The sequence below is a fragment of the Mobula hypostoma genome, chromosome 10 (assembly GCF_963921235.1).
Source record: "Mobula hypostoma chromosome 10, sMobHyp1.1, whole genome shotgun sequence".
In the NCBI taxonomy this organism is placed as follows: domain Eukaryota; kingdom Metazoa; phylum Chordata; class Chondrichthyes; order Myliobatiformes; family Myliobatidae; genus Mobula; species Mobula hypostoma.
In genome coordinates this window covers 111,050,447-111,064,480 of record NC_086106.1, presented here as the reverse complement: position 1 = coordinate 111,064,480, position 14,034 = coordinate 111,050,447, and the positions used below count along the sequence as shown (strand labels likewise).

The 14,034-nt window shown below is 45.3% G+C and overlaps 1 protein-coding gene across 3 annotated transcripts in view; it reads left to right on the top strand.

Moving 5' to 3' along the window:
- The first annotated feature begins 8,885 nt into the window (after positions 1–8,885).
- Positions 8,886–14,034, top strand: part of LOC134353115 (sorting nexin-12) — a 35,397-nt gene continuing 30,248 nt past the window's right edge. The window contains exon 1 of one of the 3 annotated variants that reach the window (XM_063061043.1): positions 8,886–9,325. In XM_063061043.1, coding sequence (XP_062917113.1) covers positions 9,158–9,325 — 168 coding nt within the window. In that variant the 5' untranslated portion in view covers positions 8,886–9,157. The remainder of the gene's footprint in view (positions 9,326–14,034) is intronic. The other 2 variants (XM_063061042.1, XM_063061041.1) reach the window with 2 other exon arrangements.

Genomic DNA, 14,034 nt, shown 5'->3' with positions numbered 1-14,034 from the left:
AGATTACAATATTCATAGGAAATTTCAAAGAATGATCCACATTTGGGAATGTAACTATATTCTTGCCAAAAGCCATGTAGCAGATTCTGCTTTTAAAATGTTGTTTTTCCTTCAGAACTGATTGCTTCTACAATGTGGAATTTTTGGAACCAATTTCATTTATTTTTAAGTTAATTTTGTAACAGAGTTTTTGATGCATATGTAGTCTATTTTCTTTTCATGTAATATTTTCTGTGAGAAAATTCAGATATTTGGTCAAATAATTGGGTAGCAATGCTCATAATAATGTTAACTAATTGTATTTCTATACAGAGAAAAGAGAAGATGGAGAATCAGTTTGGAAGATAAATTAATTTCAGGGATTGGAATCAGGTAAATATATAAAATGTCGCACATAAACCTCTTGATATAAAGCGGTTTTGCTTAATAATCCAAGAAACCAACAGTTCCTTTTCTTTGTCTTCTTGAAAAGTTTAATAGCAGTTGGCAGACCAACATAAAGTTCATTCCCATCACCAACTAAGTTGGAGTGTGGAGCAAAGAGAAAAGTATACCCACTAAATTACACCCCCCTAAAAAAAACTCAAATAATATTAAAAAATTCAGATGCTTTTCAGAAAGTCAAATATGCATTAGTAATCATTGCGATGGCAGTGATATCCTAACAAACTTTCTATGTTAATCTGTATCTGTCCCAAAGATCTCAATTTAGCAATTAAATGTTTCCTTTGCACCTCATAGGAATTGCATTCAAAAAATATATGCTGCACCATTTCTTTACAAGTGCCCTCCCTATAGATGCACATATCTTGTATAGTAATTCTGAATGGGAAATTATTCAACCTAATATGTCTAATACATCAACGTGTAACTATAATTTCTTCTCTCCTTTTATACCCATCTCCCAGTTGAGTTCCCACTATCCTCTGAACTTTATATAAATGCCGCCCTTTTGTTTCCTTATCCCAACTTTATTGCCATAGTGATTGAATAGATTTTTAAATTCAAGCTTTCATCTCACCCTTATGGAAATGCACCGCTACATTTATACCTCTAATTTTAAGTGATTGCTTGGTTAGGATGTCTGCCACCTCATTACCTCCAACCCCAACATGGGTAGGAACCCATGTGAAATGTATACCTAGACCCTGCAGCCTTAACAGATGTTGTCCAATCTCAAGAAGAATTTTTTGATAGCTAAAATGATTGCAACCATCTCAGACATGAATACTGATACTTTGTCTGATAATCTTTTCTTAATAGTGACCTGAAACTTTGGAACGTAAACAGCAAAACCTGAACGACCTGTCACCGGAGCTTTTGAACCATCTGTGTAGATACGTAAGAAACCATAATACTGCTAAACTTCCTGTGCCACTGATAAACAAATACTCCTCATCTTGATCTTTTATTTAAGTCCCAAATCAACCACAAGCAAAGGGAAAACCCATGGAGGTGTTACAGAAACAGGTAATCTGGTACCATAATCCACATTAAACAACTCAAGATTCTGCACCTATTCATTTCCCATCCACTGAAAACTGAAGACCTTACAATTACAGTGCTGCCAACACTCTACCAATGTTCCCAAGATTGGATGACCAACTTTATGTCCTCTTACGTTAACCCAATAAACCATTGTTAACTCTAATCTGTGTAGATGCAAAGGTACTTCACCCATTCACACCAGCAATGTCGAATTTGGGATGATTTAATAGTACCACAACATAATCTCAATGCTTCAAGACTGCTGGTGAGGCTGACCCATAATCAAAGACAAATCTAATTGGAGGAATATACATTTGTTTAAGTGACCTTCTACTCACACCCCAATCACACCCAGTCAAGCACCTGAGCACATTAAGGGCTTTTTTACACTTCTCTAGAATTTTATTCACGTTAGCCTTGTGTCCATCTACATACCTAGAAACTTTACCACTAACTCTTATTTAAGAGATTTATCATATAACTTAAGACCAATTGTGGGTATAATGTTCCTTTTAGAAAAACAAATACTTGAATCTTTGCAACAGGAAATTTAAGTCCCCACTGATGTCCCCATTCCTGAACTTCATTAAAGGCTGCCTACATTCTCCTAACCATGAAATTTATATTCCTGCCTCTGTTCCACACTGCACCATCATCAGTATGTAACAACTTGGAAATATCTGAGCCAATATTTAAGAAAATATCATGAATCATACAATAAAAAAAGGAGCGGGCTATTCACATTCCCCTGTGGAGTTCCATTTTCTATCTCATACTCGTTAGGGAATCTTGTTCCCACCCTAACTTCTATCTTTCTATCACATGAAAAATATTGACTCCAACTGAACATTCTACCACCTATTCCCACGTTTTCCAGTTTAAGCAACAATTCTTATGTCCATAACCTTTCACAAGCTTTCTCTACACTTTTGGAATGTTGTTGCTCGCTTCAATTGTTTGCATGATTTGAGTACTTTTTTCTTTCTCTTGCGCATCGGGTGTTGGTCTTTTATTTTTATTTTTTTCTCCAATTGGGTTCCTTTGGGTGTCTTTCTTTGAGGCTACCTGTAAGCAAACAAATCTCAAGGTTGTATAATTTATACATTCTATGTACTTTGAATTTGAATCAAAGAAAATTACTACCACCGTTTCTTTATTAATTTGAGTCTTATGAATATCAGATTCCAAACTTAGATAGACGAAGGAGAATTGGTTGATGTTCTGTATTTGGATTTTCAGAAGACCTTTGACAAGGTGCCACACACGAGGTTGTTTAACAAGCTGTGAGCCCATGGTATTGCAGGGAAATTTCTAGCATGATAAAACAGTGGCTGACTGGCAGGAGGCAAAGATGGGAATAAAGGGAGCCTTTTCTGGTTGGCTATCGATAACTAGTAGTGTTGGGACCGATTCTTTTTACGTTATATGTCAATGATTTGGATGATGGAATTGATGGTTTGAAGCAATATTTGATATGAAGTTAGGTGGAGGAGCAGATAGTTTTGAGGAAGTAGAGAGGCTACAGCAGGGGTCCCCAAACTTTTTTGCACTGTGGACCGGTTTAATATTCACCATATTCTTGTGGACCGGCCGACGGGGGAGGGGTGTTCAAGTTCAACAGTGGGCATGACAGGGAATGAGGAAAGATGCAGCTGACTCATATCGTTTCTTAATGCATGCATTACTAAATGACAATAAAAGAGGACTATGTGTCTTCATAATTATATAAATCATATCGTTTCCTCGTGGCCCGGTAGCACATGCTTTGCGGCCCGGTGCTTGGGGACCACTGGGCTACAGGACTTAGACAAATTAGGAAAATGGGCAAAGAAATGGCAGATGGAATACAGTGTTTGGAAGTGTATGGTCATGCCCTTCAGTAGAAGACATGAAAGGGATGACTATTTTCTAAATGGAGAAATAATACAAAAAACTGAGGCGCAAGATGTGAGATTCCATAAAGGTTAATTTGCAGGTTGAGTCTGTGGTGAGGAAGGCTAATGCAATGTTAGCATTCATTTCAAGAGGACTACAATATAAAAGCAAGGATGTAACGTTGAGACCTTATAAAGCAGTGGTGATCCTCAGTTGGAGTATTGTGAGCAGGTTTGGGCACCTCATCTTAGAAAGGATGTGCTGAAACTGGAGAGAGTTCAAAGGAAGTTCACAAAAATGATTCCAGGTTTGAACAGCTTGTCATATGTAGAGTGTTTGATGTCTCTGGGCCTGTATTCACTAGAATTCAGAAGAATAAGTGGTAACCGCATTGAAACCTATTGAATGGTGAAAGGCCTTGATGGAGTGGATGAAGGAGAGGATGTTTCCTATGGAGGGAGAGTCTAAGACCAAAGGCACAGCCTCAGAACAAAGTCTTAGAATGGAGATGAGGAGGAACTTATTTAGCCAGAGACTGATGAATCTGTGCAATTCATTGCCACAGGCAGCTGTGGAGGCAAAATCATTGGGTATATCTAAGGCAGATGTTGATAGATTCTTGATTGGCCAGGGCATGAAGGGATACGGGGAGAAGGCAGGAGATTGGGGCTGAGAGGAAAAAATGGATCAGCCATGCTGAAATGGCGGAGAAGACCCAATGGGCCAAATGGCCTAATTCTGTTCCTATGTCTTTGTGGTAAACCATATAATATGTTGTAACTGGGTTACCTGTCTGGACACGCCCCTCTGCTGACTGACCCTGTGGCTCCTCCCACAGACCCCTGAATAAAGGCGATTTCGCCCTGCTCCTCTCCCTCAGTCTAGGGGCAGACACTCAGCATGCTGGAAATCACATTTTACTGCGAATAAAAGCCTTTCAGTATTTACCCTACTTCAGTCTTTTGGAGTAATTGAAGGCGCAGTAAATTTTAAAGCATGGAACACACTCTGAGACCCGACAAGTTAGACCTTGATCCGCAAACACCTGAAGCTGGAAACGCTTTCGAACTCTGGCTGGCCTGCTTCGAATCGTACCTAGAGGAGATTAAAGCGACCGACTCCGCAGTGAAGCGCAGAGTTCTACTCTAGGGTCAGTCCACGGGTTTATTCGCTGATCAGAGACCAGCCGAGCTACGACGGCGTGATGAGCGCACTCAAAGAACAATACCTGTGGCCGGTAAACAGCGTCTACGCGCGACATCGTTTAGCGACTCAGCACCAGCGGCCCAGGGAATCAAATGCTGAGTTTGTCCGGGCGCTACAGACGCTCATGTGAGCCTGCAATTGCCAAGAACTGACGGCAGGACAGCATGCAGAGCTCCTAGTGAGAGACGCCTTCATCACGGGGACCAGGCCAGTGTATGTGCGCCAGCGGCTGTTGGAAAAAGCTGATCTTACCTTACGTTCGGTGATCGAGCTGGCCGACACACTGGAGGCTGCTCTGCACAACTCTGATGCTCTCCATGCACGCGATCCCCCGATGGCCTTGTGGACACCGCAGACCCCGCAACCCGCCGGCGACTTGACCTCGGCTGCTGCCAGTCGCGAGTCCGCGAAGTGCTACTTCTGCGGACTGGAGAAGCACCCCCGGAAACGTTGCCCGGCCCGACAAGCTATCTGCTCCAGCTGCGGAAAGAAGGCCCACTTCGCCAAGCTCTGTAAGTCCAATCCACGAGCGGGATCAAGCAGCGCCGCGTGCAAGACATGGGGGTTGCCATCTTGCCTGCCGCCATCTTCCCTGCACGCCACCACCACGTGCGAGACATGGAGGTCGCCATCTTGGTCGGAGCCACCTCCCACCGCCTACGACCAACGGGTGCTCACAGGGCACCCCACCACACCGGAACAAGACAGCGACTCAACCCTGGCTTCTGTGACCCTCGACCAAAGCGCTCCCCACCAGCTCGCAAGGTCAATGATGCACATCCTGGTGGAGGGGCGCAGGACAAGCTGCCTGTTTGACACGGGCAACATGGAGAATTTTATCCACCCGGACACGGTGCAGCATTGCGGACTCGCGATTCGGCCGGTAAGTCAGAGGGTCGCCATGGCTTTCGGGTCGCATACAACAGACATCCGGGGGGTTTGTGTAGCGGTGCTAGTGGTGCAGGGCACAGAATATCGAGACTTTACGTTACTGGTCATGCCTCAACTGTGTGCCCCTGTGCTACTGGGGCTCGACTTCCAGAGCCACCTGAAAAGCGTGACAATGGAGTATGATGGGCCCCTCCCACCAATCACTGTTGTAAATCCCCAGTTTTGTAGGACTACGTCACATACCCCACTACTGACCACACACACACACACACCGACCCGCACATCCCACCCAACACCATGCCAACTGCCGCACTACCGACACCACTTGCGGCCTCTCCACCCTCAAGATCCCACCTCCCCCACCGCTGTTCGCCAACCTGACCCCCAACTGTAAACCTGTGGCAACTAAAAGCAGGAGGTACAGCGCGGGGGACAGAGCCTTCATTAAGTCGGAGGTGCAGCGGCTGCTCAGGGAGGGGGTCATTGAGGCAAGCACAAGTCCTTGGAGGGTGCAGGTGATCGTTATTCAGAACGGGGAGAAAAATAGGATGGTTGTGGACTATAGCCAGACCATCAATAGGTTCACACAGCTCGACGCGTACCCTCTACCCCGCATCGCGGATATGGTCACTCAGATAGCACAGTACAAGGTGTACTCGACCATAGACCTAAAATCTGCTTACCATCAGCTCCCCATCCGCCGGGAGGACTGCCCTCATACCACCTTCAAGGGGGACAGCAGGCTTTATCACTTCCTGTGCGTCCCTTTCGGGTCACGAATGGTGTATCTGTCTTCCAGAGGAAAATGGACCGGATGGTGGACCAGTGCCAACTGAAGGCCACATTCCCATATCTGGATAACATCACCATCTGCGGTCACGACCGACAGGATCACAAGAACAACCTCCAAAAATTTGTCCAAGCGGCCAAAGCTTTCAATCTCACCTATAACAAGGACAAGTGGGTGTTCGGGACCACCCGACTTGCTATCCTTGGGTGTGTCCTGAAGAACAGAGTCATTGGCCCTGACCCCGACCTTATGCGCCCCTGTTGGAACTCCCTCTTCCCAACACCCTCAGAGCCCTCAAAAGGTGCCTGGGCTTCTTTTCATATTACGCCCAATGGGTCTCTAACTACGCAGACAAGGCCTACCCCCTGGTCAAGTTCACCACATTCCTCCTCTCAGCTGAGGCCCACGCGGTCTTCAGCCGCATAAAAGTGGACATTGCCAAAGCAGCAATGCATGCAGTGGACGAGGCCATTCCCTTCCAAGTAGAGAGTGACGCCTCCGACTTTGCACTGGCTGTTACCCTCAACCAGGCAGGAAGACCGGTGGCGTTCTTCTCCCGTACCCTTCAAGGCCCTGAACTTCGACACTCTGCGGTAGAGAAAGAGGCCCAGGCCATAGTGGAAGCTATTAGGCACTGGAGCCACTATCTCACCGGCAAAAAGTTCACCCTGCTGACTGACCAGCGCTCAGTCGCATTCACGTTTAGTAACCAACAGCGGGGCAAAATCAAAAACGATAAAATTCTGAGGTGGAGAATCGAACTCTCCACCTACAACTATGACATCATGTACAGGCCTCGGAAGCTCAATGAGCCTTCCGATGCCCTATCCCGTGGAACGTGCGCCAGCGCGCAGATCGACCGGCTATACGCCCTACATGTAGATCTTTGTCACCCGACTTCTCCACTTCGTGAAAGCCCGGAACCTGCCTTACTCCCTTGAGGAGATCAGGACGATGACCAGGGACTGCCAAGTCTGCGCAGAGTGCAAACTGCACTTCTACTGACCCGAAAAGGCACAACTAATCAAGGCCACCCGCCCCTTTGAGCGACTGAGTGTTGACTTCAAGGGCCCCCTTCTCTCCACCAACTGCAATGTGTACTTTCTTAACGTTATCGACGAGTACTCGCGGTTCCCCTTCGCCATTCCCTGCCCCGACACCACTACCATGTCAGTTATAAAAACCCTGCGCAAGCTCGTCACTCTGTTCGGATACCCATGCTATATCCACAGTGACAGAGGGTCCTCGTTTATGAGTGACGAGCTGCGCCAATACCTACTGGCTAGGGAAATTGCAACTAGTAGGACCACGAGCTAATATCCCCGGGGGAATGGACAGGTGGAGAAGGAGAATGGCACGGTGTGGAAAGCCACACTCTTAGCCCTCAGGTCAAAGGGACTGCCGGTCTCCCACTGGCAGGATGTCCTTCCCGAGGCACTCCACTCCATCCACTCCCTGTTATGCACGTCCGCCAATGCCACCCCTCATGAGCGGCTCTTTTCCCAGAAAGTTGACCACTGGGACTACCCTACCAACTTGGCTGACGTCCCCGGGGCTAGTGTTGCTCCGGAAACATGCGAGGAGCAATAAATACTCCCCAATGGTCGAGAGGGTTCACTTACTTCATGCAAACCCCCAGTTCGCCTATGTGGTTTTACCTGTCAGGCAGGAGGACACAGTCTCCATCGTGACCTGGCGCCCGCAGGAGCACCGGGCTCCTACCCTGAACACTCCACGGTGACTATTAACCCCGTATCCACCGACTCCATGGTGACTATTAACCCCGTATCCACCGATATGTATACCCACCAGACACTGCGCACTCCAAGCCCCACACAGACACCACCAGACACTCCCATACCAGGCGCGACGCACGTGCACGAGGGATTACCGACACCCAACGTGCTGGTACCTCAAGTCAGGCCGGAGCCAGCACAACCGCCGTCGCCGGTGCAATCATACCGGTGCTACGTAGATCACAGCGATGGACTCGACCGCCTGATAGACTTGACCTGTAAATATACTTGTTTTAAATATTGTCAGTCACTTCACCCCACGGGACTCTTTTAAAAAAAAAGGAGGGGTGCATGTGGTAAACCTTATATATGTTGTAACTGGGTTAACTGTCTGGACACGCCCCTCTGCTGACTCCCCCTGTGCTCCTCCCACAGACCCCTGAATAAAGGTGATTTCACCCTGCTCCTCTCCCTCAGTCCAGGGGCAGACACTCAGCATGCTGGAAGTCATGTTTTACTGCGAATACAAGCCTTTCAGTATTTACCCTACTTCAGTCTTTTGGAATAATTGAAGGTGCATCAGTCTTATAGTCTTAACACCAGTCTATAGTCAAAACCAACAGTTCCGTTCAAAGAAAGGTAATACAATGCAATGGGCGTTGCCTTCTGCTGTGGCGAAGGTGGGCAAACTAACACTCGGAGTCTGAATAAAACATCTCCAACATCATTTAGATAGGACACTGTATCACAGGAAGGCTACACCCTGTAACATGGATAATCAATTTTCAGTGTGGTGCAAGCCTTTAAGGGCAAGGTGCACCCGGTAACATGAATATACCATGTTCTCGTGTGGCGGCGAATCGCAGTGCGGGAGAATATTCCGAGCTGGTGCGAAGTGCAGCGAGCTCGCCCTGTACTATGAATATTCAAGCACCCCTGTGACAGAGAGACGTCGATGTTGATTTATCCCCTCTCATGGGTTCCAGGGAACGGTCCGCCCGATTTTCAGAACGCTGAATAAGTAATATGTGCGGATGAATGTTGCGTTATTGGTTTATGCCGGCTGCGGGTGGAGTCTGTCAATCTTTTGCATTTTAAAACGCCTCAGACCGAGCGCTGGCGGTAAAGTAAGCAGAGCGGGGTTTAAAATTTAATCTGTCCTCTCTGGAAGATGGCGGAGGCGCTCGGGGTGGCCGACACCCGCAGACTGCACAGCAAACCGCAGGATCTGAACGATGCCTACGGTCCCCCCAGCAATTTCCTAGAGATCGACATCTTCAACCCGCAGACCATCGGCGTCGGGAGGAGCAAGTACACCACTTACGAGGTCCGAATGAGGGTGAGTGTTCCGCCTCTGTCCTGCACAGCCGGGCAGGGCTGGAAATCGAGCCCGAGGCTTCCGCTGTGGCCTTCATTCTTTCTCCAGACCATGGCAGTCTTTTGCCTCTGTGGGAAAGGTGTTTTATTTTTGGGAGAATGAACGTAGGGTCATTCCTACTGACAAAACAACATTATCTGTACGAATGTATATTTGGCGTTTCTACATTAATTTAGGCATTAAAACAACCAAATGTAGGCTCCGGAGTGTTATTTTCTGTATTGCAATGTCTGCTTTCCGTTTATGCCTTTATATAACCGCATACATTTTATTTGTAAGGGCGGGTCAATTAGCGAGTTGATCTTGTAACTTTTTCATGGTTTATTTTCAGTATTAGCTATAGAGATTTCTAGAAGGACCAAACAATCTCCTGTAAAATCTAACGTTAGTTTACGTCGCTGACAGGCGGTGTGTATTGTCGTTCCAATCACTTAACTTTCTAGTGAATGGAGACATATCTTAGAAGAATTCCTGCTATTCGAAGAATGGACTGAAGGTGCAAATATGTCTAATAATTCAAGATTCTTTAACTGGCATTCACGACATTTGAAAGTAAATTGCGCAGAGCACCACTAGATGCTTTATAGAAAGGTCTGTGGTCTGATTATATCGTGTTTATCTCAACTGTCAAAATTTGTTTTTGGTCCTAGTTCTCGTTTTGCCAAATCCCGTTTTTTAAATAAAACGTGGAATTGTAAAACTGTATCTCATAGTGTATTTTATTTTGGGCTTTACTGAGGAGAGTTTAACAATTGAAATGTAGAAAACAGCATCACTATTGGATAAACAGCACAGATGCTATCCTGCAGCATGGAAAGGTATTAATAAAGTGGTGTGTCAGAAAATGATGTTGCCTTCATTTGTTCATTTGAATTTTCTGTGCTAAGTATGTATATGAAATATTACATTGGAAGTGATTTTTAAAAAAAAAATCTGTCAAATGAGTATGGAAATATCTTAGACCTGTCATTTAGGTGGATGTAGTTACTTCCAAACTGATTTTCTTGAGTGTTTTGTTCCTAATGCCTGGGGGAGGGGGGGGGAATCTGTGGTGCTGACCTAAGTTTTGCTTAAGTGTTAGTAATTTTTCTATCCAGATTCTGCTGAAACACTAGGAAATAAAGGTTGTATAGCAACTCCTACCTGAGAAGCAACTTGGATCCACTCCAATTTGGTGCAACAAGTCCACAGCAGGTGCCATTTCATTGGCTGTTCACTCAACCCTGGAACAGCTGGACAACAAAGATACATACATCAGGATGTTCTTTATGAACTACAGCTTGGTATTCAATACCACCATCCCTTCAAAACAAAACAATAAACTTCAATACCTCCATGTGCAATTGGATCCACTATTTCCTCACTTGCAGATTCTAGTCAGTTTGGATTGGTAACAACCTCTCCACAATCATCAGAACTGGTGCACCACAAAGCTGTGTACTTAGCGTCCTGCTCTATTTGCTTTATACTTATGACTGTGTGGGTAAGCACAGCTCCAATGCCATGTTTGCTGGTGACACCATTGTTGTAGGCCAAATCAAAGGTGGTGACTAGTCTGCATTTAGGAGGGAGATTGAAATCTGGCTGAGTGGTGCCATAATAACAACCTCTCACTCAATGTCAGCAAGACCAAGGAGCTGATTATTGACATCAAGAGGAGGAAACCAGCAGTGCATGAGCTAGTTCTCTTCTGAGGATCAAGGTGAAGAGGATCAGCACTTCCAGTTCCTTCCTGTTGTTTGAAGTGCTGTCCTGGCCCAGCACACAAGTGCAATTATGAAAAAAGCATGGCAATACCTCTACTTCCTTTTGTGAAGATTGACATCTAAAACTATGACAGATGTCTATAGATGTGTAGTGCAGAGTATATTGACTGGCTGCCTCACAGCCTGGTATGGAAACACCCTTTCCTTTGACTGGAAAATCGTACAATTAGTAGTGGATATGGACCAGTCTATGGGTAAAGCCGTCCCCACCATTGAGCACATCTACACAGAACATGAAAACGGCATCCATCGCCAGGGATCCCCACTCCCAGCTCATGTTGTCTTCTCCATACTGTCTTCAAGAAGAAGGTTCTGGACCCTCAGGACTCTCCAGCAGGTTCAGGAACAGTTATACCCCACAATCATCAGGCTCTTGAACCAATAGGGATAACTTCACTCAACACAAACAAGAGAAAATCTGCAGATGCAGGAAATCCAAGCAACACACACAGTGCTGGAGGAACTCAGCAGGCCAGACAGCATCTGTGGAAAAGAGCATAGTCGACATTTTGGGATGAGACCCTTCGGCAGGACTGGAGAAAAAAAGATCTGAGTCAAAGGGTGGAGGGAGAGGAGGAAGAAACACAAGGTGATAGATGAAACGGGGGGGGTAAAGTAAAGAGTTGGGAAGTTGATTGGCGAAAGAGATACAGGGCTGGAGAAGGTGGAATCTAATAGGAGAGGACAGGAGGCTATGGAAGAAAGAAAAAGGAGGGAGGAGTGCTAGAGGGAGGCAATTGGCAGGCAAGGAGCTAAGGAGAGAGGGAAATCACGGTGAGACCCAACATAGATTGGAAGACTGCTTCGCCAAACATTTTCACTCCATCCGCCAGAAGTAGAGGGATCTCCCAGTGATCTCATTTTAATTCCACTTCCCAATCCTATTCCGACATGCCCATCCATGGCCTCTACTGTCATGATGAGGCCACACTCCGGATGGAGGAGCAACAGTTTGTATTCCATCTGGGTAGCCTCCAACCTGATGGCATGAACATTGATTTCTCAAACTTCGGGTAATGTGCACCCCCACCTCTCCACCATTTCCCTCTCTGTCTCCTTATTTCCTTGCCTGCCCATTGCCTCTGTCTGGTGCTCCTTCCCCCTCCCCCTTTCTCCATCCCTGTATGTCTTTCACCAATTAACTTTCCAACTCTTTACTTCACCCCTCCTCCTGGTTTTACCTATCATCTTGTGTTTCTCTCTCCCCTCCTGTCCCTTTACTCTGACTCCTCATTTTTTTTCTTCAGTCCTGCTGAAGGGTCTCAGCCTGAGACATCGACTGTACCCTTTTTTTCCATTGATGCTGCCTGACCTGCTAAGTTCCTCCAGCGTTTTGTTTATGTAACTTCACTTGTTCAATGACTGAACTGTTCTCACAACCTGTGGACTCACTTTCAAGGACTCTTCATCTCAAGTTCTCGTTTATTTGTTTGTGTTTGCATTTACACCTTGTCACTTGCACACTGGCTGAGTGCTCAAGATGGTGCAGCATTTCATTGATTCTATTACAGTTATTATTCTATTCTGAATTTATTGAGTATGCTCACACGAAAATGAATCTCAGGGTTGTAAATGGTGACATATGTACAAACCCCATTTCCAGAAAAGTTGGGATATTTTCCAAAGTACAATAAAAACAAAAATCTGTGATGTGTTAATTCATGTGAACCTTTATTTAACTGACAAAAGTACAAAGAAAAGATTTTCAGTAGTTTTACTGATCAACTTAATTGTATTTTGTAAACATACACAATTTTAGAATTTGATGGCTGCAACACACTCAACAAAAGTTGGGACAGAGGCATGTTTACCATTGTGTTACATCACCTTTCCTTTTAATAACACTTCTTAATCGTTTTGGAACTGAGAATGCTAATTGTAGTAGATTTGCAATTGAAAATTTTGTCCATTCTTGCTTGATATAAGACTTCAGCTGCTCAATAGTCCGTGGTCTCCGTTGTCTGATTCTCCTCTTCATGATGCACCATACATTTTCAATAGGAGATAGATCTTGACTGGTAGCAGGCCAGTCAAGCACACACACTCTGTGTCTACAAAGCCACGCTGTTGTAGCCCGTGCAGAATGTGGTCTGGCATTGTCCTGCTGAAATAAGCATGGACGTCCCAGGAAGAGACGTCGCCTTGATGGCAACATATGTCTCTCTAAAATCCTAATATACGCCTCAGAGTCAGTGGTACCTTCACATACATTCAACTCACCCATGCCGTGGGCACTGATGCACCCCCATACCATCACAGATGCTGGCTTTTGCACCTTTCGCTGATAACAATCTGGATGGTTGTTTTCATCTTTGGCATGGGGAACTCGACGCCCGTTTTTTTCTGAAAACTAGCTGAAATGTGGACTCACCTGACCACAGCACACGGTTCCACAGTCTTTCTGTCCATCTGAGATTAGCTCGGGCCCAGAGAACTCACCAGCGTTTCTGCATAGAGTTGATGTATGGCTTCCTCCTTGCGTAATACAGTTTCAAGTTGCATTTCTGGATGCAGCGATGGACTGTTGGGTGACTATGGTTTTCCGAAGTACTCCCAAGCCCAGGTGGCTATAATTGTCACAGTAGCATGACTTTTCTGTGCACTTTTCAATCTTATTTTAACTCTGTCCCAACTTTTGTTGAGTGTGTTGCAGCCATCAAATTCTAAATTTGTTTATATTTACAAAATACAATCAAGTTGGTCAGTAAAACTATTGAAAATCTTTTTTTTGTACTTTTGTCAGTTAAATAAAGGTTCACGTGAATTAACATATCACAGATTTTTGTTTTTATTGCATTTTGGAAAATATCCCAACTTTTCTGGAAATGGGGTTTGTACTTTCAACTTTGAAATCTGAAGAACTTACTGAACCCTGGGTAAGGATTCATGGGAGTAACTTGCTGA